Below are 24,168 nucleotides of genomic sequence, written 5' to 3'. Positions count from 1 at the left end.
ATTAATTGATTGATCCAAAATGATTTTACGACCAATTGGAGAAGCGGAAGAAGATAGTTGAATTTGCTGCTGTCTGCTTAGAAAACGAGTATTTCACTTCCTAAAATTTGTCAACGGATGACAAGAAAAAATATAAAACAATTCTCCTTAAATAATCATTATTTGCAACAATATTGTGGTATAGTCTGGGTATAAACTAAATATCTGGGTGAACATTTTAGTACACATTTTTGGAGACACAATAGTATGCACTAATTTTTAGTTTTTTAGTTAGAAGCGCGATAAATTAACAAGCTTTGAAATTTCTTTTGTGAAATTGTTTGGAAATAAATAACTGGCTTCCTAAACAACATGTAACATGTCGTATATTTTAATGTATTACAAGAATGTGGTACAGTCTAAGTACAAAATGGATATTCAAGAATATAGTTTTGTTGACATTTTGGGAAACGAAGCAGTAAGCACTATTTCTTAGTTTTTTTTTAAAGTTAGAAGCACGATAAGTTGACAAACTTTGAAATTTTATTTTTGTGAAATTTTTCGGAAATAAATAGCCGGATTCCAAAACAAAGTGTAACATGCAGTACATTTCTGTGCATTACAAAAATGTGGTATTGTCTGAGTAGAAAATTAACTGATATCCGGAAAGATATTGTAGTTGACATTTTCGGAAACGCAGCAATAAGCACTTTTTTATGGTTTTTTTTAAAGTTATAAGCATGATAAATTGACAAACTTGGACAAACTTCAAAAACATGCTGTACATTTTATGCATTTCTACCTTTTTTTTATTGTTGACTTTTCAAATTGTCGATCTACTTTGCCGGACTCGATAAGAAACCCTATAATTAAGAGCTTAGGGGGGGGGGGAAATTAGATATTGGGAAAAACTCATATTGAAGGAATACTTTTTTTCAGCGTCCCAAATCTACAGAAAGGCCTTATTTTACATTAGGATAAAAACTACACAAATCTGCAATCCCGATACATCATTCGCTTACTTTTGAAATTTCTGATGTTTGCTCATTAGTTAGTGCTGAATGGATTTAAGTGCAGGCAAATATTGAGCTTGGATGACTATCTCAGAAGCGAGTGATGTTTCCTTGTAATATATCTGACCTGATGCATTAGAATGCGATGCTTTCTTAAATAAGTAATGACACATATTTATGATTAACGATGCGTATTATAGCTCAAAAAATGTGTACACTGCTTTGAAAATGGCTGCATTTTTTTAAAAATTATTTTATCAACGATATTTTCTCTAAATTTAAATTTCTTCCATTGATTATTCAAAAAAATTCGTATGCAGATCCATACGATTTTAGGGATTTTTAAAATCATCAAATTTGGGTCAGCAATCAAATAAAACACTCCTCCCCTTTATTTTTAATTTATAATATGGATCAGCAAGTATTGTATGATATTATCAACAAGATTGCAGGCTTAAAATGCAACGAAAATGATATTTGAGAGCAGTCAAAAAATATCTGAAGTGGTGCTTTGTGATTTTTTATCTAATTGTTTTATTTATAACTGTTTTATTTTTCATTAGACCGTTATTATTATTGCTAGACATTGTTGGCAACAGTTAAAGATGGTTTGTAAAGATCATCTTTTGAAGTTGAATTTTTAAAAAGTCAAAAATTGAAGGTAAATTGTATACCTTAGATGTTTAAATTAATATTTCAGAAATAAAAAAAAACACATTCGAAACATAATCAATAGCTAGGTTGGAAAGCGAGATTTAAGAAAACCTGTTTTATTGCCAGAGTAAAAACAAAAGAAAAAGGCAATGATTAATTTTATTGCTAAACAGTGTAGGCAACAGTTAAGGATGCTCTGTCATGACTGTCTTTACTATGAATTTTCAGAATGTCAGAAATGAAGATAAATTGTATATAGATTAGGTGTCTAAATTATTATTTGAGAAAAAAAAAATTATATCCGAAGTATAATGAACCACCATGCAAAAAAGTGGAATTTAAAAAAATAAAATGAAGACTGTTTTATTATTGGATGAAAAAAAGGAGAAATATAAATAAATTATTATTTTTATTATTTTTATTTTATTTCTTAAGCGTCGTTGAGCAGCTGACCCAATTTCGTGTTTACGACTACTAATATTCAACTCCAATAAGGACAAGGGAACCCCTCGAGCAAGTATTGGGAGAAATTTACCTTCGTGGATGCATTTTTGAGGGACCGCATTTGCGTTATATGGAGAGGACAACCACGAAAACCGCCCACAGTTAGCCTGACGGCAAGGGGACTCTAATCCATGAGCACTGAGGATATTTTACGTCGGCACTGTGGTCGGTGTGAGTCAGGTGCGGAATTCGCATCGACTAGCCACAGCTGGGATTCGAACCCGGTGCACCTCATAAAGTCAATTATTAAAAATTTCTCAACTTTTTTATAAGCAATTAAAAAATCTCATTTCGTACTAGTGATTCAGTATATTTCATTGTCTTTTTTTCTCTTTGAAATATTAATTTGTGATCATTAACGTGGATATGTTTTCTTTCATTTTTAAAAGGAATTAGAAAATATATATGGGCGGTGAGCACGGAGCATCTTTAAAAAAAGTATCATTCTTTAGATAGCATTTGGTATTTTACTAGTGCTATGAAATTTGTAATAGTTTTATAAAGATTCAGTAATTTTTCTTTTGAAGTATAAATTGCATACTACTTCAAGGACATATTAGCAATTTTTTTAGTGAAATAATAAATAAAGTACCAACCACTTCCTTATCCCGTTAGTATGGCCTATATCAGAGTGAAAAGAGTCCTGACCAACTCATTATATTTTATACCAAACAATTTCAAAGTATATATTACCTAATGCGAAAGAACATATTGAGGCAAATAGAGAGCTGCAGTTGCCGCCGCATAACTCCTCTTTGAAAAAATAAAAATAATTTATAAGCCCGCTAGAGTTTCCATTTATTCTAAAAATATACCAAATATTTCTTCTCTAAAAGTGCCATTACCTCTTGAGCACGTTGCATTTTATTTTTAAAACCTACAAGAGTTGAAATTGCTTTTTTGGATTTATTTTTTAGTCTTAGTTTTTGAGATGTCTATTTTGTATCGGAAGTTCCGGTAAAATTTATTTCCTTCCGTTTAAAAGAAATAAAAACGATCTGAACAATTACATTAGGTGATTGCAAGAGTTCGTGCGCGATTTGAAACCTATTAAAATACATCACATTAAAAAAAAAAATCTATAATTTTCTCTTATTATTTTTGGTTTCCTTCTGATGTACCAATTACATAGTTTTTCAGTAAAAAAAAAGTAAGGACAGTTTAAAGCTTTTTCTCGCAAATTATTCTAATCGCCACTGAAATTATTTAAGTGAATGGAATACACCTTATATTTCTTAATGACTGCTCTTAATATGTATTTTTTTCAGATTCCTAGCCTAAAATGAAGTCATAATCGTATGCGCACTAAAGGTTGGAAATTTATCTGATGCAAGAAAGAAAAAAAAAATTTCGAAAACTGTCCAGTCGCTGTTGAGAAAAAGCATAAAATTGGTTAACCTTTTGGATTGGCTAACAAACGGGAGATTTTTTTTCCAATGATCGATTTTTATCGCCTAACCAACTTTTTTCTGTCTAATTTAATGTTTTTATCTCCGCCGTTCTAAGCAAAAATCATTTAACATCGATTTTGCTTCTTTTCCTTCACTTTGTAACTTATTTATAACTATATTTTTGATTAACACTGATTATTATTTTGTATAATAATATATTTTTGATTAATTTCTAATGAAGATTCGAACAAAATGCAAAATAGTTAATTACACATCTAATCACTCTAATCATCAATAACACTCTAATCATTGGAATTTAAATAAACAAGGTTAGGTGATTTTTTTCCCCTAATATCGCCGGATGGGATGCGTGATGTGCCATGATAAATGAGAAAATTTTGGCCTACAAACAAAAATTTTGGCCTAACAAAGCTTGAATTTCAACATTAAGATTTTAACAAGCCCAGGATGTATCACAGATTACTCGCTTTTCAATAAGTTTGACTAAAGTTCAAACAGCGGTGTTATCTGATCCATTCGTATACTCCTTCCTTGCACAAACCCAGTAAAGGCTTCAAATATCCTTAATGGTAGGCGAATATCCTCTCCAATTGGTTAAACATTGGGTTTTTTAGTGATTTTCCTTTTTATATGACACTTCCATGAAGATATACTTCCCTCCTGAACAACGTAAAACATATTCACTCGATTGTTAAAGGCAACATAGGAGTGAACACGACCGTGAATTTAATACAGCTCTCACGATCAGCACTCAAAAAGTACGGTGATCTTAATACAGATCTCCCGGCTTCTCACAAAATGCAGCAATAAATCAACTAGTGGTATCAGCGAGTTCTATCACAGATAAAATTCTGATGGGGGAGTACTACAGTGTATCTGCCAGTACAAAAATATAATTCCAATTCACTAGTATATAAGGCATGTTAATTCGATTCTATGGTGGGGTACCTTTACATAGATGAAGGTTGACATTGTCGATAACAACTCACTCCCCACACACTTATAATTGAAAAAAATTCAAGAAAAATTCTTTTAAATGTTTTTAATTTAAAAGAAACTGTCATATTTTGGCGTATTTTTCAATTCGGCTAAAAATTGCTTAGGTAAATATGAAAGCACAGTGACAATCTTTTATCGGAAGAAGAAAAAAAACTTCATGATGTAACTCAGTAGGTAAATCTCTAATATTGTTAAATTGTTTTTCCTAAATTAAGTAGTGTATAATTATGCACAATTATTGAACGAAACTAGTTTTTTTTTAAGTTGCGTTATTTCACATTTCGCTCTTGTAGTTATAAATGATGTTTTAGCGTGATGCTTAAAACATCCACTAATGCTTAGCTCAAAACCAAACAATTTTCATTACGCAATATTTTTGAGGAAATAAATGAGAATAACAAAATAATACAATCGCGTTACGTTGGAGGAAAATTCTTAACTTAATGTTTAATCGAACAACTTGTAACACCGTCGAATAACCAACGATTACTAATTAGTAGGTAAGTACTGTTATAGATTTTGTAACTCAGAAATATTTTATTAATAAAGAATTTTATAAAATAATTCAAGGAAAGTTAATCTTCTCTCACTTTTAATTACTAACGCATTATTCAAAATAAAATAATAAATAATATACTGTTTCAATTTTAAGCATTGAGTTTATAAAATTTCTGGTAATTTTTATATAATTATAATTTAAAAAAAAAATTACTTTTCCAAAATTAAAATGAAATATGTTTTAATTAACATTTAAAGTATTATTTAGTCAACAAAATATACTTCATTTTAATTAAAAAATAATTAAAAGCGCTGTTTTCTTCTTTAAAATGGTAAAGTTTTTTTTTTGCTGAGTTTGTGTTTTAAACGCTGCTTGTGTTTTTTTTTACATTTTTCATTATTTTTCCATATATATTTAAGTTAAGGTTGCTGATTCCAAATATTAGGGAATCGAAAAATTCATCTATAACATTTTTTGTAAAAAATGTTACACTTAAAATTATCTTTTGAATTTTGCTAAACTTTTCTCTTATTGTTGCAGAATAATTATAATAAAAATGTGCCTTATGTCATTTAAAAATAAAATTCTAGACCTCATTTTAAAAGACATAATTACCATTTCCATTTTACTCACAATGGAAATGGTAATTCAAATTATTAAAATAATAATAAAATTTTCATGCGAAAGATCAACATATTATTTTTGGAAAACGATTTTATAAATAGAGAACTTAGGGTTTCGATTTCTATTTTACTTTTTTAAACTTTTGAATAGAAGAAGCAAATTAAAGGATTTGTTTGAGTAAGGAATTTTTCTAAAACAAATATAACAATGATTTACGAATTTTTTTAAAACTCATCCAAACATATTTGTTGTAGAAACTATGAATGTTATTCTTTAATTACTCTTGTTATAATTAGTTTTTAGAGTAACAAATGAACGCATTAATTTTCGAAAACGCTTTTATGAACGACATATTTTCAGAATCGTTAAATTTTCAAACATTAATGTTTGTTGCTGAATTTGCATAAAGTATATAAATATAATTTTGCTGAAAACAAATAATTCTACATAATTTCCTTTTAAATTATTTTTCTTAGAAAATATGAATGATATTCTTTAATCGCATACGAAATAATTATTTTATTTCATAAGAAAATTACAATGAAAAATGAATTATTTTTTTTTGGAAAGCGCTTTTAAAAAAGTAAAGATTTTCTGAATTTTTTTCAAGTTTTCAATTTTAAATCGTTGTAGTCGAACAGTAGGAAACGTACCAAAGCAATTGCTAAAAATTATTCTATTGCAAATGTAAATTGTGCAAAATTTAAAATTTGATTAAACATAATTTTTGTTGAAAAATATGAAAAATATAATTTTTAATAGCCCAACGATCACTTGGAAATAAAAATTGTAGAATGACAAATGAACAAACTGTTCTAGAAACTGTTTTTGAATAACGAGATTTTGGAATGGTTTTTCAGTTTTAAAATTTAAACATTTGTAGTAAAGTAACATGAAACATGCTGAAAAAACCTGAAGTGAAAAAATGGGCACATGTTTATAGTCATAATGTTTTTCTATTTACAAATTTTCAATTTCCGTGGTCTATACATTTAATGAAATAAAGGTTGTGTGCTTGTTGTCTGCACAACGGATTGTGATGCAAAAATTTCTTATTGTGGCATTAAAAATAATTATTGCATCACTAAAAAATATGATATTAAGCAAGAAACTAAATGTGTACAATTGTAAAAATTATGAAAGACCCATTTCTAATTTTTTAATTCGGTTTTAATTATGAATTTTTCTGGTGCTTTTGAGGGGCGTTTTCTGTGATTTTTCGATATTTTTGCTCATTGAAGTCCTTCTCATTTAAGCAAAATATTCTAGAATTTTAGTTTCTTTTTTCATCTTGAAGTTCCGACTTTTTCGTTTAAAATCAACAATTTTATTTATTCTGAACATGATGTTTTCTATTTATAAAAAAATAATCTGAGAAACAATTTTTTCGGCATCTTTTTTCCTAAAATATTTGATTTGGGACTTCAGGAAATCTAAGACGGGTAATAATTTAGAATTTAAATAAGCATAGGCAGCAAATTTTCCTCATTTTTTAAAACCGGAGTGAAAAAAGCAAATAATTAGATGATTTTTAATTAATTTTTAAATGTAGAGAAAATTAAAAATTTTTGATTATATATCTAATATTTTTTTAAAGTTTTCTAATTATTATTTAACATTTATTATTAACCTCAATATATGTACGCAGTTATATTTCGTTAAATAATTTTTGACACAAAAAATTGTATTTACTTGTTCTAAAATTTTATTGCGATTGAGGTTATTGATTTTTTTAAGCATTTTATAATTATATTGTAAAAGTATTTTTGTATGAATTGTAAAAGTATTTTTGAAAAATATTGTATGCAAGGTATCCTATAAGAACTATACTTAATAAATATTTTTTGAATTCTTGTGAAAAAAGAAGCACTTTAGGAGTACCGAATGATTTTAGCAAGGGAAAAATCATTTAAAGGAAATTTAAAAGGATGAAATTTTAAGGAAAAGGGGATGAAATTCAACAAAATTAAAATCGTTATCAAAATTTTCTCTTTCATTAACCAAGAAAGAGATATTAAAAAACGTTATAGCCTGTTTATTTGTCAAAGCCAACATAGAGAAATCGTTAGGCAAATATAAGAAATAATTGGAAAGCTGCAATCAAACTGGTTTTGATGCTTTTGTTGGGGGAGGAGCTATCGACAATGCCAACCTTCATCTACCAAAAGGTACCTCTAGATTGAATCAAGTTAGCATGTTCCATATAATAGTGAATTCATGTTTAATTTTCGTAGGGGTAATTACTCCACACTTTTAATCCAACCATTTTTTCGCGTTTTTCACACTCATATATTTATATTTTGTCCTTAATCTAAAGATAGTACTAAGCTCTGAATTTGCCGTTTCTTGGTTCCCAGGAAAGAAATTTTAAATTTTAAAATTAAAAAGAGACAATTTATTTTTTCATGCTTAAAAAGCAAATAAATAAACATTCTCAGCATTAAAGTTGTTTTTTATGAGTCACAACTTTTGAAGTATGTGATATGTCTTACAGATGATGAAAATGATTTGGAGGATAGAACTGATACCATTATTAGCGTCATTTTTATTGGCTGAAGAATCGAACACTGAGACAAAAATTAAGGTAGACAAAGAGTATGTATAGATAAAATTTTTTGAGTGTTTTAAATGATTTTGCTTTTATTTTCAATCTTACCTTTCTTGTTAAAAAGAAATTAAAATCGTATTGAAAATGAAGAAGGGAATGTCAAAAAATGCCGATAAGAACTGGACGCTTTGAGTAATAATCTCTTAACCGTCGATTGCGAGTTTCTTGTAGCTCGAGGGAACATCTTTGGTAGAGATGAGATGTTAAACTAAATGTAATATCATTTTTAAAGCTTAGTCAGTTCTTTTGACTGGTAGATCACAGCAGGATTTTAAAACAATTTTGTGATCTCTGGCCTAGAGCAATGAATACATACATAAACTTGATTTTCTACTATGATTTCAGTTTAATTTTCTCAAAAATATTAGAATATTGAAAATGCCAAATCCATAAGCGACTTTAATGTTTTCTCAAGAGGGACTTTATATTTTTAGGAAATTGAGAGAATTAGTTTAAATAATACTCATATGGATAGAAAATATTCTGGTAAAACTACCTTATTTTACGGTTATGACATTTCTGATGAAAAGAAAAGAAACAATTTGGGTTGATGAAACCAAAATAAAAATAAAGCCCTGCTTCATTGTTAATTTTCCCAAATTCATTACCAAAGTGCCTAGGGAGAAATTACCGAGTATTTTGGTGCTCCCATGGAGGCAGAATCACTGTGAACGTTTCTATACGCTAGTAGTTTTGACAAAGCTTTTTTTTTTCAATTTAGAATTCATTTTATTTCGAGAAGCACCCGATCATGGTCTTTCTACATGACGAAAATTTCAAACGTTAAAATCTCAAATTTATGATTATTTCTTAACACACAATATTCTCTAAAAATCAACCACAAATTTAATTTTTTAAATTCTTATGAAATTAATAAAAACAAGTATGAAAATTTGGGGTCAGAAATTAATATTTATTCGAAGAAAAAACAGAAACACTCGAATCACTGATCAGGAACGAAAATTGTAACAAATGACAAGATAGATTTGATTAGACACACCTTGGAGTTTCACCTTTTTTGGTGTTTTATACTTAGACTATATTCGCTGCCAGAATTTGTCCAATTTTGAAAGTGTTTTCCTCACTTAAATATGACCTATAAAGCTCATGCTTAATCGTTTTCGTTCATTTTTGATAAGAATTATAAAAATATACATTAAGGGAACATTGGGAGCATCCTATATAGTAATATACCCATAACGAGGTTTTCTTTTAGATTTTCGAATAACTTTTTTTTCTAAAATAATGGAATCAAAAATCTAATTCTGATAAATCGGTGGTTAATTGGTTCACCTAAATTAAATAATTTCAAAATCGCAAAATTGTTTAAAGCATGTTATAATGATGTACTAAATAATTAAAAGTACTTTTAAAAAATTGATTTAATCTGTATGCAATTGGGGAATTAATATTCTAAATAAAATTATAAAAAATTCAATTAGCGAAAATCAGCCGGAAACCTTGAACAACATTTGATCTGAAGGTCGGATTTTTTACGTACTAAGATTTTATCGTAATGATTCAAAGAGGGGATCTCAAATATGCTAATAAGTTAGTGCAGACTATATTTTAAGTTACGAAATCAGAAATAAAAACGTACTTTCTCTGAACAAACATGAGTTTATTTCGGCAGATTTGGATTTTTGACCCTAACTACATGAGAGGTAGCCGCAATTTGCGAAATATGGTTCCAATAGTTTGGTCAAATGAATGGTCGAAAGTTCTGACCACTTAATGTTAATTTTATTTTTTGCGTATTTCACAACACATCGAGAGCGTTTATGAAAATTGAAAAATTTTCGGGCATATATTTAAAACTTGTTTAGCTGAAGGTAACACCATACGAAAATAGTTTTTAATAATTATATAATATTTCATAATATTTCTAGTATTTCTAAATTCGTAAAGAATCTGAATTGTAAAGTATAAACTTTTCACGTCATTTAAAGAATATATTTTTAAATGGCAAATCACAAAATTGTTCGAATAGTTTATAAAGAATTGAATTGTTTGAATTTCGTATCCCTCCCCTCTACAGTGAGGGTCCAAATTCTTCGATAAAAAAGGTATGCTCATTTATGTTCGTTTAAGTACGTTTTTGAGTCTGATTTCGTATTTTAAAATATCGTCTGCAGTAATTAATTAGCATATTTGAGGTAACCTCTTCGAACCTTTTAATATTAAATGAATCTCAGAGTATGAAATCATTTGCTGAAATATTGTTCAAGGTCCTCCGTTTTTTTCACATAGAATTAGGAAAAGCTTATTTTTTCATAAAATACGTTCAGAAATCAATTTTTGTCTCGATTTTTTTATTTTGGTTCCCTATAAAATATTTTAAAAATTAATTTCCTTGACATTTTTTTTTAAATTAGTAAAACTATAGTCTGAATTACAGAGAAATGTTATAAAAGCTTCTACTTTATTTCAAGAGGATAAAAAAAAAGAGCTTATTTTTAAAGAGCGGAAAAATGGCAACGATTTCCGAATAATTCTATTTAGCAGTCTGCTGCCGTAAACATATCTTTACTTTTTCTGTAGGATGAGTTATAATTTTGCTTAAATTACTTTTAATACAACTTATAAATTTGCTTATTAGTTTTATTCTAATTCGGCGAAATATTTGGATGTTTTTTTCTGTTGACATATGAGTTAATGAAGACAAAAGTACATTTTTAAAGTTTTGGATGCATTTTATCTTTTAAAAAACTCTTTTTATGTTGCCTGAAAGCTTTTTACTGAATTTGATATCATGTTCTTGTTTTTTGCAATACAATAGGATGTACAGCAAATTCGTCTAGGCAAAAGATTTTTATAGGAGATTTTTTTAGAATATTTATATTCTTTAGCCTCAAATGCTTTTAACCTGAAATATTAGAACAAAAATAATGCTAATGGATAAAAAAATGAGCAAGTAAATAAAACTTTTTACTCAATTATCGGGGCAGCTATTCATACTTTTACTTTGCAACTTTAATCTAATCAGTTGTTAGATGCATGTGCTCTCAATAAGTATTCATTATTATGTATCATTAATTTAAAATTTATGATAGTGTTATTTTGTAGACATTTGGAGTTCGATTTCGCTGGTATATTTGGCGACGTTGCGGATATATTCTCAAATTTTGATATAGACTTTCAATACTTTGCGTAAGTATACTTTGCGTTTACTTTGTTTAAAGAAACACAAAAAATTACAGTAGTAAATATTTGATAGTTAAAATATTGATAGCGTGCATACATATTGACTTTTGATTATTAAAAATATGTATTTTGCGTCAACAGCGTGTTTACAGCACTTAAGGAATCCGAAAAGTTTCGAATTTTTTTTCAAAATATTAATAAAAAATTTAAAAAAACAAGTTGTTCATTGGTTTTGTTTTGTTTAAAAACTTATAAAACTAGCAAAACAATTATTATTTTTTTAAATGGTCATTTTTAAGAAACAATAAGGTATTTTCCTGCTATACGCTAAGCACAGTAGAAAATATTTCTATTGTCTAAAATCAAATATGTTTTCATGATTTTGTTTAGAAGTCTATCAACTATGTTTTGAACTATTACCTTAAAAGCAAGTGCGTATACTACTGAGTTAGGGATCATTGTAGTTAAAAATTTCGGTACTTGTCTTTGCGAAAAAAAGATGCATAAAAAATGAAATTCATCTTTTTTTCTTAGTCTGTTGTTCTAACCATTTATAAACACTAATAAAAAACTGTAAACAATTATCTTAGAAACAATCGTGTTTATAGTGATGTAAAATGTGAAAAACTCTGATTTTGAGTTTAACGCGTTTAAAGACTTAAAATAATTAGCTTATAAATTGTTATCACCTTGTGCAAAAACTGCTGTAACTTTGTAAGTAATATGGCACAAGCAAAAGTAAAGTATTTTTAGACAACTAAGAGTACGGGAATTTTAAATTTATAATAAACTCATTTCCGAAAAGTTTGCCTAAAATTATGTTTTTGCAGTAGTCAGATGCCTTAAGAAATACGAAATTTTAGTTCCTTTTTCTTGCGTACCTTCAATATGAGTTGCAATTCAAAGCAGTTACACCTGAACCGATTGGAGCAACATAATGATAAGCCACATTTATAAATTGTTCGAGGGATCAATTTTTTTGGATTACTTTCATTAACTATAAAAAAAACCCGTTATTTTATAGAATGTTTCAGTTTATTGCGCTGTTAGCTAGTCAAAATTTTTAAAAAAATGTAAATTACCTATTTGAAAACATTCCTAAGTAACCTTTTGATGTAAAAATGTCACAGTTGAAAATTGAAACGTCAAAATATTTGATTATTAAAAATACTTATTTCATAATATTTGATATTTTGAACTACCTATTTTCGTCCAGCACAGTGTTCACAGCATTCAGGATACACAGAATTTCAGTTACTCTTTATACCCTTTCAATATGACAACACCATGTTAAGCCACATTTTCAAACTGTTCGAAGGATCAATTTCTCAAAACTGTTTTTGGTAAGAAAAAAAAACTATGATTTCTATAGAATGCTTCAGTTTATTGTGCTGTTACCTCAACAAAATTCTTAAAAAAATGTAAATAACCAATTGCAAAACATGATTAATAAAACATTTTAACGTAAAAATGTCACCCTTCGAAAAATTTGTCTATCATCTCGAATCTATCAAGTTGCAACGAAAAATGAAACATAATAATTTTACTTAGAAATTAATAAAAATTGTATTTAAAGAAACTTTTATTTTATTATTTATTGGCGCTAAATATTTTTGATACTTATTACGCATCCTAGAATATGCAGCTTTAAATAAATGTTTTTCATGCGGGTCGTATAACAGTTTTCTTAAATCTTTATTTTTATTGTGCTTTATCTTTGTTACGTAAGACAAAGGCTTTTATCTTAAGAGCAAAAACGAGAAAACCAGAATTTTTTTTCGAGTGTTCCTTTTTTTTGCTTCAGTTATCTTGCAACGAAAATCGAACTTTCTAAAGAACTTTTGTCTTTATCGTTGTTTACTTTCTTCGAGATCATTTAAAGAATATTTAATAGTTAATGATAGTTCGCTCGAAATTTTTAAAAAAAGATTCTGCTAGTTAAGACATTTCTCGTTTGAACTTTCGCGGTGGTAGTAATATTGTTCACAATATAGCTGATTTTTTAAAAATGCTTTAGCTATAGAATATAGTATTTAATTTTTAGAAATGAAATAGTACTTTCAAAGAACTAAAAATGATTAATTTTTAAATTTTTCGATTGAAATTTATTAATCGAATATCGAATCTGTTTTAAATAAATGATCGCATGACATATATTTTTATTATTTTATGTTTCATTATCGCAATTTATTTTAAAAAGCAAGGGTAACAATTTTTAATTCGCTACTTTAATTATGGTTTTTTATTAACTAATACATTTATAACTACTTGTTTGGTATTTTGAGGCTATTTTAAATTATTACAATGCCGTTTTTGAAAAAAATATATTATTCAATTTTAACCAAATAGTAATTTAAAATGATAAATTAAAATTTTATTTTAGAAGATACTACAAAATGTCGAAAGGTAAATTTGCTTCGGAGTATTTCTTTGTGAAGTATAATATTTAATTTGAGATAGAAATTAGTAGGAAATAAAGTAATAAATATTTATGTAAGAAGATCAGTTTTAAAATTATGAACTAAATGTAGGTGAAGGAAATATTAAGTTTCTGAGTAAATAAAATACAATTTAAGGAATTCTTCGATTTAAATTGGTTTTGTCTTTCTCTTGTTATTTCAAATTATTATGATGACTTGTTAATTTTTTATTCTTATTTTGAACAAATAAACTATAACAAATATATCAAATTGCGATAAAATATGACAAAGTTCGTTTTCAGGGAGTTTCAGTTCAGGCTAATGCATGTTTTAATTTCGATGACAAAATTTGGTATACAATAAATTGTTGCAAACGTTATGTAAATTATTATTTTTAAAAATTTTGAACTTATTAAGAATAATAAAAAATTAAGAAAGTGGTGAACCATGGAGGAATGCATTGATATATGTTTCCAAAGTGTAGACAAAGTATTACATTATCACTAAAATAATTTCATTAAATTTGAATTCGAAAAAAAAGAGGAAAAAAATGAAAAAAATCATCAATATAACTTTACAAAGCGTTGTCTATGTTATCAACTAGATAGTTTTACGAACTTTTTTAAATTTAAGAAAAGGAAAAATAATTGGTTGTTTCAGTGATCCATGCTTCCGTAACGTAGTCACTCATTTTGAGCGAGATCGTTTAGTTGACAGTTTTAAATTTAAGAAAATTATATAAAAACATTCAAAATTATTTCAAAACGTAATAATTTATTATCAAATACCGTATTTCATTAATCATTTTAAAAATTAAAATTAAAAAGAAAATTATTGATTCATATTTTCTGAGCGCAATCTCATTTATATTATCTACTCGATAAATTTATTAAATATTTTGACTTCTTTTGGAATGTATAGAATTGTATGAAACTAATTTACAAGGAATCCTGTAACACTACATTTAATATTTTATAATCTTTTGCAATTAAAAATTATAAATATAGTGCACAAGTTAAGTGGAATAAATTAAGATTTAAGCAAGAGAAATACCAGTAAACTTTGTTGCTGCAAAATAAAGTTGGGTGCAAAAATATCAAAATAAGTCTAAATAGCTGATGAAACGTAAACGTTTTTCTAATAATCGCTTTTCAATTCGTAACTGTTTTTAAGAGCTAAATCAACTGATATCTATTATATAAAATAATTATTTATTTTGTTTCTGAAGAAAAGCTTACCTTATAAGCGACAGTAAACCAAAAGTAGCTCCCATTGTGAGAGGTAGAACAAAACATAAACTGAACTAAAGCAATTTTCAACTAGAATTCTATAAAATATTAAAAATACTGCAAACGATATAATAATCGATAGAAAAATGTTGAATAATTGGGTATAATATAGCTTACGTCACAGGTTGTGTTGTTCCTACTAAATTTAACCCACGAACGGCATTTTCTGCGAGTCTAACTTCAAGCCACAAATAAACAAACGAAGTGTTCGATCGTTTAAATGGCTGCTCGCCAGATTTTATTGCATTATAAAGAAAAGTTATTGAAACTAAATACAACTAAATAAACAACAACAACTAAAACAAATAACAACAACTACTAATAACAATAACTAAATAAACAACAACTAAATTCAATTCGTTTAGCATTGCGTCATATGCTGTTCCTACTAAATCGAAGTAGTTGTGTTTTTTTCATATTATACCCAATTATAATGCTTACAAATATGCAAACGATAGTTTTCTAATACAATTCTTTACACATGTTTCCTTCAGAAATAAAATATTTTTAAAGTGTACAGTTTCACCTTCTTCAGTGGTTAACCATTTTAAGTTTTTTTTGAAGTCAGTTTTTGCCCCCTAATATGGATACTTTCATTTACTTAATTTTTGATTAGAAGTCATATAGTATATATTAAAGATGTCCATAACAAAATACCATTTACTTTCCTGATTATAACTGAATTATTTCCTGAGTCCTACTTTATTTAGGAAAATGAGAAATATTTTACAGTATTCTTCATCAATCCTTACATATCCTATACAACCCCTATATGCTCTATTTTTTACACTATCTTTTAAGTTTTAAAAGCAAAATAATAAAAATTGCGATCATAATAGTAACAATTATAATAATAATTATAATATATATCAGTTATCAATAAATCGTCAGTTTTTGCCCCCTAATATGGATACTTTCATTTACTTAATTTTTGATTAGGAGTCATATAGTATATATTAAAGATGTCCATAACAAAATTCCATTTACATTCCTGATTAAAACTGAATTATTTCCTGAGTCCTACTCTATTTAGAAAAATGAGAAATATTTTACTGTATTCTTCAACAATCCTCACATATCCTATACAACTCCTACATGTACTATTTTTTGCACTATCTTTTAAGTTATAAAAGCAAAATAATAAAAATTATAATAATAATAACAACAATTATAATAATAATTATAATATATATCAGTTATAAATAAATAGCTGGTTTTGTTGAGTTGATAATAATAAAGCTAATGATGTTTACCTTGTTTATTTGTCATAAGAAAACATTGAAATTTTAGGTTACATGATTTTGATGAAAATCAGAGACTTGACGGATTGGAGCTACTTGTTGCTTTAATTCATCACTCTGATGAAGAAGAAACAAATTCAGTAGAAGAGGGAAACCTCTTGCTAAGTGTTGAAAGTGAGACATTTTAGATTTGTGTTATATATCTTTAAGATGAAAGGTTATAAAATAAAATTAATTACAGTTAACGCTGTTATGCTTTTCAAGCATCAAAAACTATTGATTTGAGTTTCTAAGAGAAGAAAAAGGAAATACTAGCAAACTGTATGAAAAAGAGGTTTTTAATTGGATTATAATTTGTAAAGTTCATAAAAAATCTAATTTATAACTAAGTAAAAAGAGAAAAAAAAACAGATTTTGATAATTGTTAAAGTCAACCAGAATTTCACTACAGGAAAACCTGCTTTCGAAAATTAATGCTCAGAGTATTAAAATGATGTTAAAGTTCTAGCTAAAATTAATCGAAAATTTTTTCGACTGTTGTTAAATGAAATAAAAAAATAATAATAAATAATTAAAAATTTCCGATAAAATACGTAAAATTAACTTTAAGGGGTCCAAAATTTGGCCCGCTCTCCTGACGAAATTTTTGGGACCATATTTCCCAGATTGCGGCTACTCCTTAAATTTTCAAGGTCAGAAATCATAATCCGTTGGAAAAAAATGCATGCTTAATTACAGAAAAATCGTTTTCGTGCTTGATTTTGTGTCTTAAAATACCGTCTGCACTTATTAATTAGCATATTTGAGGTCTCTTCCTCGAACCATTAGGATTGTAACCTTTTTTGCTTTGCTGTTTACCAGTTAATATTAAAAAAATTGAAAAAAAAGGAAGTACAAACAGCTTAAAGGATTCATTGATTGAATAATTGTTTTCACTAAAATTACTTTTACTTGAATCATACCCACTACTTCTATTTTTAGGAGTAGGAAATGTTATCTTGTACCAGTTTATATTAAAAAAAATTACTTTTAAAAGGAAAAAAAAATCGAAAATAAACTGTATGTTTTATTATTAACTGCATATGTCTTTTGTTATATTCTATTCAATACCAACTGTATTTATTCTTTTTTCATTACAGAGCAGGTGGATGACATATTCAAAGACCATGACACGAATAACGACGGATTTCTATCCTACAAAGAGTTCATGTCAGTTCAACGTGTTTATCCGGATTTAAGTAGCGATGGAGGAAAATGAGTAGAAAGGAAGGATTTGTTTTTTGGCTAACTTCATTCGGTTTCATCTGTGATAATATATTTGCTTCGTCGAGGATAATGGATGAATTTTTCGTGTATAAACAGAGAGTCTGACAGTAAAATAGTTAAAAATGCATCTCGGAACTTCTTACAGACATCTGTTCTTTATTGGAACAACAGTAGTTTGTTGCTAAAAAGCGATAAAAGTTTGTGTGCTTGCCTAAATAGAATAAATAGACATAAGGGGAAATTTTCAGAATGAAGAAAGGGGAATTGAATTTGATTCTAAAAAAGTGTAGTGCTAATATGAGTATGAAATTTGATCATAATTTAATATTTGACCTTTCATACTAGTTAAATTATAGAAAAATATTTTTTTTAAAAATAAAGCCGTATAATTAGTTAGTATTTTATCAATTACATTTCTTTTTTGTCTTATAATTATTGTTAAAGTGACTAAGGCCATATCTTAAAGTCACTTTTTAAAACACTTAATTAAGACATGATGGATACGTATAGGATTTCTGAAAACTACATTCTATTAAAAATAAATAAATATAGTTTGATGAAACATTATTATGAAAACAATATCTAACCTGAAAAAAGCAAGGTTAAGCTACCGCAATATGGTAAAATTTACTATGTTACTGGTTGTATGGCAGCAACAAAAAAATACGATTATTTTTATCAACGTGCTTTGGTAATAATTTTAGTAAAATTAATAAAAAAAATGTCGTTTTATAATGCGTGATAAAATTTGGTGAATGTGGTAAAATTTGATAATTTTTCACCCAAACTTTCAGCATGACATAAAAATTATTTATTCAATTAAGTTTACTTTTCAGTAAAAATTTTTTTTTTGATGTGTAGATAAGAACCATACTTTTCAAAACCAGATTTTCCAGTAAATCTCTACCATACACTGTTAGAATTTTCATTCTAAAATTATGGTAAAATAACTGATAGCAGTCTGTCCATTCAATTTATAATATTCTACCACGTCACATTTCATTAAAATTATGATTTGAATATTAATGTAGGAGCAGTAGCGGTGGAATTAATGCTCAAATAAAGAAAAATGGACATTAGAAAATCTAATTTTTGAATTACAAATGTAATTAATGCTCATTTTTTAATCTAAATTTCGAAATTGTCATAATTAAGATCCATTCAGCATTCACAATTTTATTATTGGTAACATTCACAAAGAAAATAAAGACATTAGAATAAAAGGTAAAACAAACATGAATAAAACAGGTTTTATGTCACAAACAACCTTGACGCTCTAAAAATAATCTTCTCGACAGAGATTTCAACAATTGTATAACAACAAAATATAACCACAAAATATAACTGGTACGGAGGCGAACAGCTTACATTTCAGAAATTAACTTGAATACAGATTCCAACAGTGAACGTTGAAGAAAGGATTTCACCTGAAAGGTGCCATCAATGAGATATATCGATGACAAAGAGCCACAGTGACTCAGGAATTGTGCCCCAGTGAGGTGATTTAGGTTCAAATCCCAACGGTGACTGGTTAATACCTGGTTGATATGGATTCTGCTTTCGGTTCGCATGGTTACAAATGTCTTGCCGTCAGGCTAACCATAGGGGTTTTTCATGGTTTTACTCTTTACGTAACGCAAATGCGGCTGTGACTCCATGTTACATGCCAAAGTTCTCAACGAAGGCTATTCTCGACCATTGCTTGATCCAAGAGTTTCACTGTCTTTAGGGTTGGGTTTAAAATTACGATGCTGTTGGTGGTCGTGAACACAGAATTGGGTCAGTACTAAACGGTGGTAATAAATTAAAATGGTTAAAATTAACTAAACATTCCCGTTTGAAAGTTATCAGTAAAAAAAAAAGTCGACGTCATGACGGAGATTTCATTTTTGGACAGCAAAAAAAGATTCCAACAGTGGAAATAGTCGCAAAATACTCTAATTCTAGTAATCGACTTCATGATAGAGATGCTAATAGTGGGCATGAGTGCTAATAGTGGTATTTATGGAATGCTAATAGTGGAATGCTAATTTTTTTCTGAAAAAGTCTGACCTTTTAATATTTTATCCTAAAATTGCCTTTAATAGTATTTTTTTTAATGGAGAGTTTAAGTAAGATACTAGGGTACCTAAACCCCTGCTCTCTACGATCGCCAATCACACGACAAAATTGCTTTGACTGCTCTTTTTAGGCTTACTACAAAATCGAGCTCATTTCCGTAGCTCATTGGGTATTTGTGTATTTTGATCTAGACTTGAATTCTAGACTGATCTAGATTTGAAGACTTATGCTATTATTCTTTTTAAAATGACGTCTTAAAAATAAAAAGCACATACGCCTTCTGAAACCTTTGATTTATATTTATATGCATTTCATTAAATTTGTATGCATTTCGATAAATTTATATGCATTAAATTTTGATTAAATTAATTAAATAGATTTAAATGTAACTGGGAAATAACGTTTTAATCAAATGATTCTCACAATTTACCAACAAACTAAATTTTAAATTTCATTAAACATACCAGTTTTAAGTTCTTTAATTTTACATAAACTCGCAAAATATATAAAAACCGAAAGAGGAAAACAAACATATAGGACAGATTTTTATTGATAAAATACATTTCTCTCATGTGATAATGATGAATCATCATTATAACTATTAAAAAAGCTTAAAATTTTCTACCCTACGCCTTTTTAAAATAAAAACATTGAACAGTTTGTTTTTATTGATCGTTTGCTTTCTTTAATATTCATTCTGTTATTAATTGTTTGTTTTTATTAATCGTTTGTTTTTATTAATCGTTTAATTCATTAAGCATAATTTGCATTCTTTTCTTTATAGTTTTATTTGTAAATCGTTTGCTTTCTATTATGAAACATTCTACAAATAACTTGCTTTTTATTTCAATGTGAACTTTATGTACCCAAAAAACTCATCATTATTTCTTACTTTATTCTTAATATTGTATGACGATTATTGTCTTTCATTGTATATCGTAATTTCATGATGCAAACGATCTGAGTTACCCAAATCATGAATTCAGTTCGATCGCTTTTAATCTTTCATTTCCATTCAGTCTGTTTCATTAAATATGCTAAATCTATTTATTTTTAATATTTGTAAAGATGTACTACAGTTAAGAGCTAATACTTACGACTGCTTAATGCTTATAATTCAATTTTCACTTCTTCTCTGCGAATGCGAAATTTTATTGGTTTTTAGCTCATTGGGTATTATTATTGGGCAGAAGAGTTAGTGTTTTATATTAATTAAATAGATTACATATTTATTAGCAGTTACCTTAACACGGACTCTAATATTATCGTTTTAAATTCTACTAATAAAACTCTCTTTTAATAAAGTTCTCTATTTATTCTAAGCTTCTTAAGGAGATCTTAAAATCTTATCGGTCTATAAAGCTTTTATAATAGGAAGAATATAAAGCAAGTCTAATTAAGTTTTAGTTCAAGTGGAAAGTTGAAGTTAATTGACATAACGCCTGGTTTCTTTAAAAAAGAAAACTTTCAGCCATGTCATTATAAACTTCTAGAAGATGAAAAAAATACGCTCTACTTTAGTTAATTGTTATGGTAATTTAGAGCACAAAAATATGCTGAAAAATAATGCATACGTTAAGTCTTTGTAGGAGAAAAATTAATTGACTTGAAGTCAAAGAGAAATCCTTTATTTTCGTGAATCGGGTTTAAAGTCTTTATTTCTATGTCTCTATCTTAGAGGAAATAAATTTAATTTCCTGGAAAGATTAGCTATATTACACAGTTAAGGCTAATTCTATATGGTAAAATGATTTTTGCGAGCATAAAAAATAAATATTCTCATATTTCTCGTCAGACTAAGACTTAAAACAATAAAAAAAAGACTTAAAACAATTTTTTTCCCGTTTTAGTTGTTTGAACGATTCAGGGTATAATAACTTTCATGTGTGAGTGCGTGTATAATAATAATTTGTGCGACAGGACTTTTTTAGCATCAGCTCTGAGATGCTTAATTAAATATTGTTTTATTAATTAATAAAATGAAATATTTGTCTACACGAGTGGACTGATGCTAATTATTTCCTCACATTTAAAGGAAACTACAAGTAGAAAAAAGTTCTGGCAAAATTACGTTATTGAATGAAACTGAAATTTCTGGTAAGAAAACATAATAGAAAACCAATAGAAAACCTTGTAATAGAAAACCAAAATATTTAAACCATTTATTTGTTAATTTTTCCGTTCATGTGATAATTGTTTTTCACAATTTCCTGTGTTCGAAACTATAATCCTTGTTACCACCCATTAAGTAAAAAAATACAAAACAGAAAAGTAAATTTAATCGAAAAATTGGTTTTTATACCATGCTCTAAGTTAATATGATAATACAATCACGTTTTTCCACATTTATCAAATTTTATCACTTATTATAAAACCATATTTCATAGCTAATTTTACTGAAATCATTACCAAAGTGCTTCGGTAGAAATTTACGAAGTTTCTCGGTGTTCCCATAGAGCCAGAAACACGGTAAATATTATCATATTTACGAAGTTCGACTGCACCTTGTATCTCAGTGTAAGTTAGATAAATTTCAAAAGTATAAAACAACGGTGAATTGAAAAAACAAAACAAAAAATATTGTTCATAGCAATGTTTTTTTAATTTTATTTTTGTGCTTTTTTTAAAGTGATTTAAGTCATTTGCTTTTGCTACTATAAAAAAACAAAATTCTCACGATAAACAGTGCTGACATTATACTTTAACTAGGTAGATTTTATGTAACTTTATGCGTTACTTCAGAATGATTTATATTATAGTACAGTTAATTATCACTCAAACGAAATTTTGGCATAGCATAATTACAAAAAGTTTTCTTAAGAAACTATCAAAATTAATTTTTGTGCCTTAAACTTAAAAGGACATTAACCATGGAAGAAATGCTTCATGATAAGTTTTGCTTTACCTACATTAGTTATTTGATACCTTAAGAACAAAAAAATGACGTCGAGTTTACCGTGAGTAAACTAAGAAGTTTTACCCCTTTGATTTAAGAAATAGTTTGGTTGAAATAAATTTTTCAAAATACAAAAAAAGAATAAAAGACAGAATTTTATTAAAATTAAATATTTTGAAGAAAAAAACAATTCAGCATCTGAAATTTAATAACTTACTCTGAGTTTATCTGAAATCATTCTCTTAATCATTCTTCTCTTAATTTAACACTTTAAATTTTAAATTATCATCAGCATTTACACTGAAAAGTTTCTCTGGAGGCTTTAACAATATAACCTTAACTTTTTTATTTTTGAAAAAAGGATCGCGTTTTTGGTGAGCTAGCTACATACAGACATGTAATAATCCCGAGATAAAAAAAAATCCTTTTTAATTTTATGCTATTATAAAATAATTGTTCAATTGGATTGAGTTCTAATGATATGCGATAAAAGTGTCTACCACAAAATTGTTTTAAAATATTCGTTTTCAGACATAGTTACAAATTTGATTTAGAACAGGTAGGACATGGTTTTTTTTTATAAATATGCAATGCCTGGAAAAATTATGTAATTACAAAATGAAGGGTGTAAGTAAAATTTTACAAAATGTCACAAATACCTTTCATTCACTTACTCGATCTTTTATTCACGGTCTTCTTTATCAGCTTACTACTTACCCATTCCCTCACTTTTTCAATTACTTATTCTTTCATTCACTTATTCTTTCTAAATCAATAAAATTAGCATTTTTCATAAAGAAAGAAGAAATCTCGGAAGATAATTACAAATCTATTGCATTTCTCTTGACAAACAAGTTTGTGATCTCCATCGAAAACACTAGACATGAAGTAAAATAGACATGGCTTCGGAAGAGTTATTGCATTTTATTAATTTTTATAAGCCGTACGCATAAGTTTGTCTGTCTAGTTGTTATTTGTCATTTTCAGGGATAATACTTTATGTCTAAATCTAAACAATCAGAGAAAATATGACATGAATTGACTTTTTTTTTAGTTTCATATGGTTGAAAAGAGGAAATATGAAAACTGTATTCATCTGCTTAAAGGATGTTTTGATAAATAGGGATAGTTAGAGTTATAAGATAAAATAACAAACAATTTTCTTTTCTCTTCCAGCTACATTTGACAGAAACGCCATTTTTATTTAACGGCGTAAAAAAGTTCAAAATGTTAAGTTTCTAAGCTCTTCAGCTATTTTAGGAATTTTTTAAAAGTAGAACGATTTCCATCCTTCTAGTGTGGGCTAGTGGAAAACATAGTGTGGGCTAGTGGAAAACATAGTGTTGGCTAGTGGAAAACATAGTGTAGGCTAGTGGAAAACATAGTGTGAGCTAGTTGAAAACATAGTGTGGGCTTGTGGAAAACATAGTGTGGGCTTGTGGAAAACATAGTGTGGGCTAGGGGAAAACATAGTGTGTGCGGCTTTTGACTTTGGAATAAAATGCTCAGTTAAATTTGATTTAAAAAAGATATATTTATTTTATTGCGATGCTTAAAGA

The 24,168-nt window shown here is 27.6% G+C and overlaps 1 protein-coding gene across 1 annotated transcript; it reads left to right on the top strand.

The window, feature by feature from the left end:
• The first annotated feature begins 4,980 nt into the window (after positions 1-4,980).
• On the top strand, positions 4,981-17,779 carry LOC107453114 (multiple coagulation factor deficiency protein 2 homolog). The gene is made up of 5 exons (XM_016069806.4): positions 4,981-5,061; positions 8,179-8,279; positions 11,359-11,442; positions 16,436-16,560; positions 17,526-17,779. The coding sequence occupies exons 2-5, from the start codon at positions 8,179-8,181 to the stop codon at positions 17,642-17,644; spliced, it is 429 nt and encodes a 142-aa protein (XP_015925292.2). The 5' UTR covers positions 4,981-5,061; the 3' UTR covers positions 17,645-17,779.
• Positions 17,780-24,168: the final 6,389 nt, after the last annotated feature.

This window comes from Parasteatoda tepidariorum, chromosome 6 (genome assembly GCF_982258835.1).
Source record: "Parasteatoda tepidariorum strain Cologne lab strain chromosome 6, Ptep-v5.0, whole genome shotgun sequence".
NCBI lineage: Eukaryota > Metazoa > Arthropoda > Arachnida > Araneae > Theridiidae > Parasteatoda > Parasteatoda tepidariorum.
This window is presented reverse-complemented; position numbering and strand designations above follow the sequence as displayed.

Coding starts and splice junctions, on each gene's coding strand:
- LOC107453114 (XM_016069806.4), top strand. CDS start 8,179: ATGATGAAAATGATTTGGAGGATAGAACTGATACCATTATTAGCGTCA. Junction 8,280..11,358: donor AAAATTAAGGTAGACAAAGA/GTATGTATAGAT, acceptor GTTATTTTGTAG/ACATTTGGAGTTCGATTTCG. Junction 16,561..17,525: donor CCTCTTGCTAAGTGTTGAAA/GTGAGACATTTT, acceptor TTTTCATTACAG/AGCAGGTGGATGACATATTC.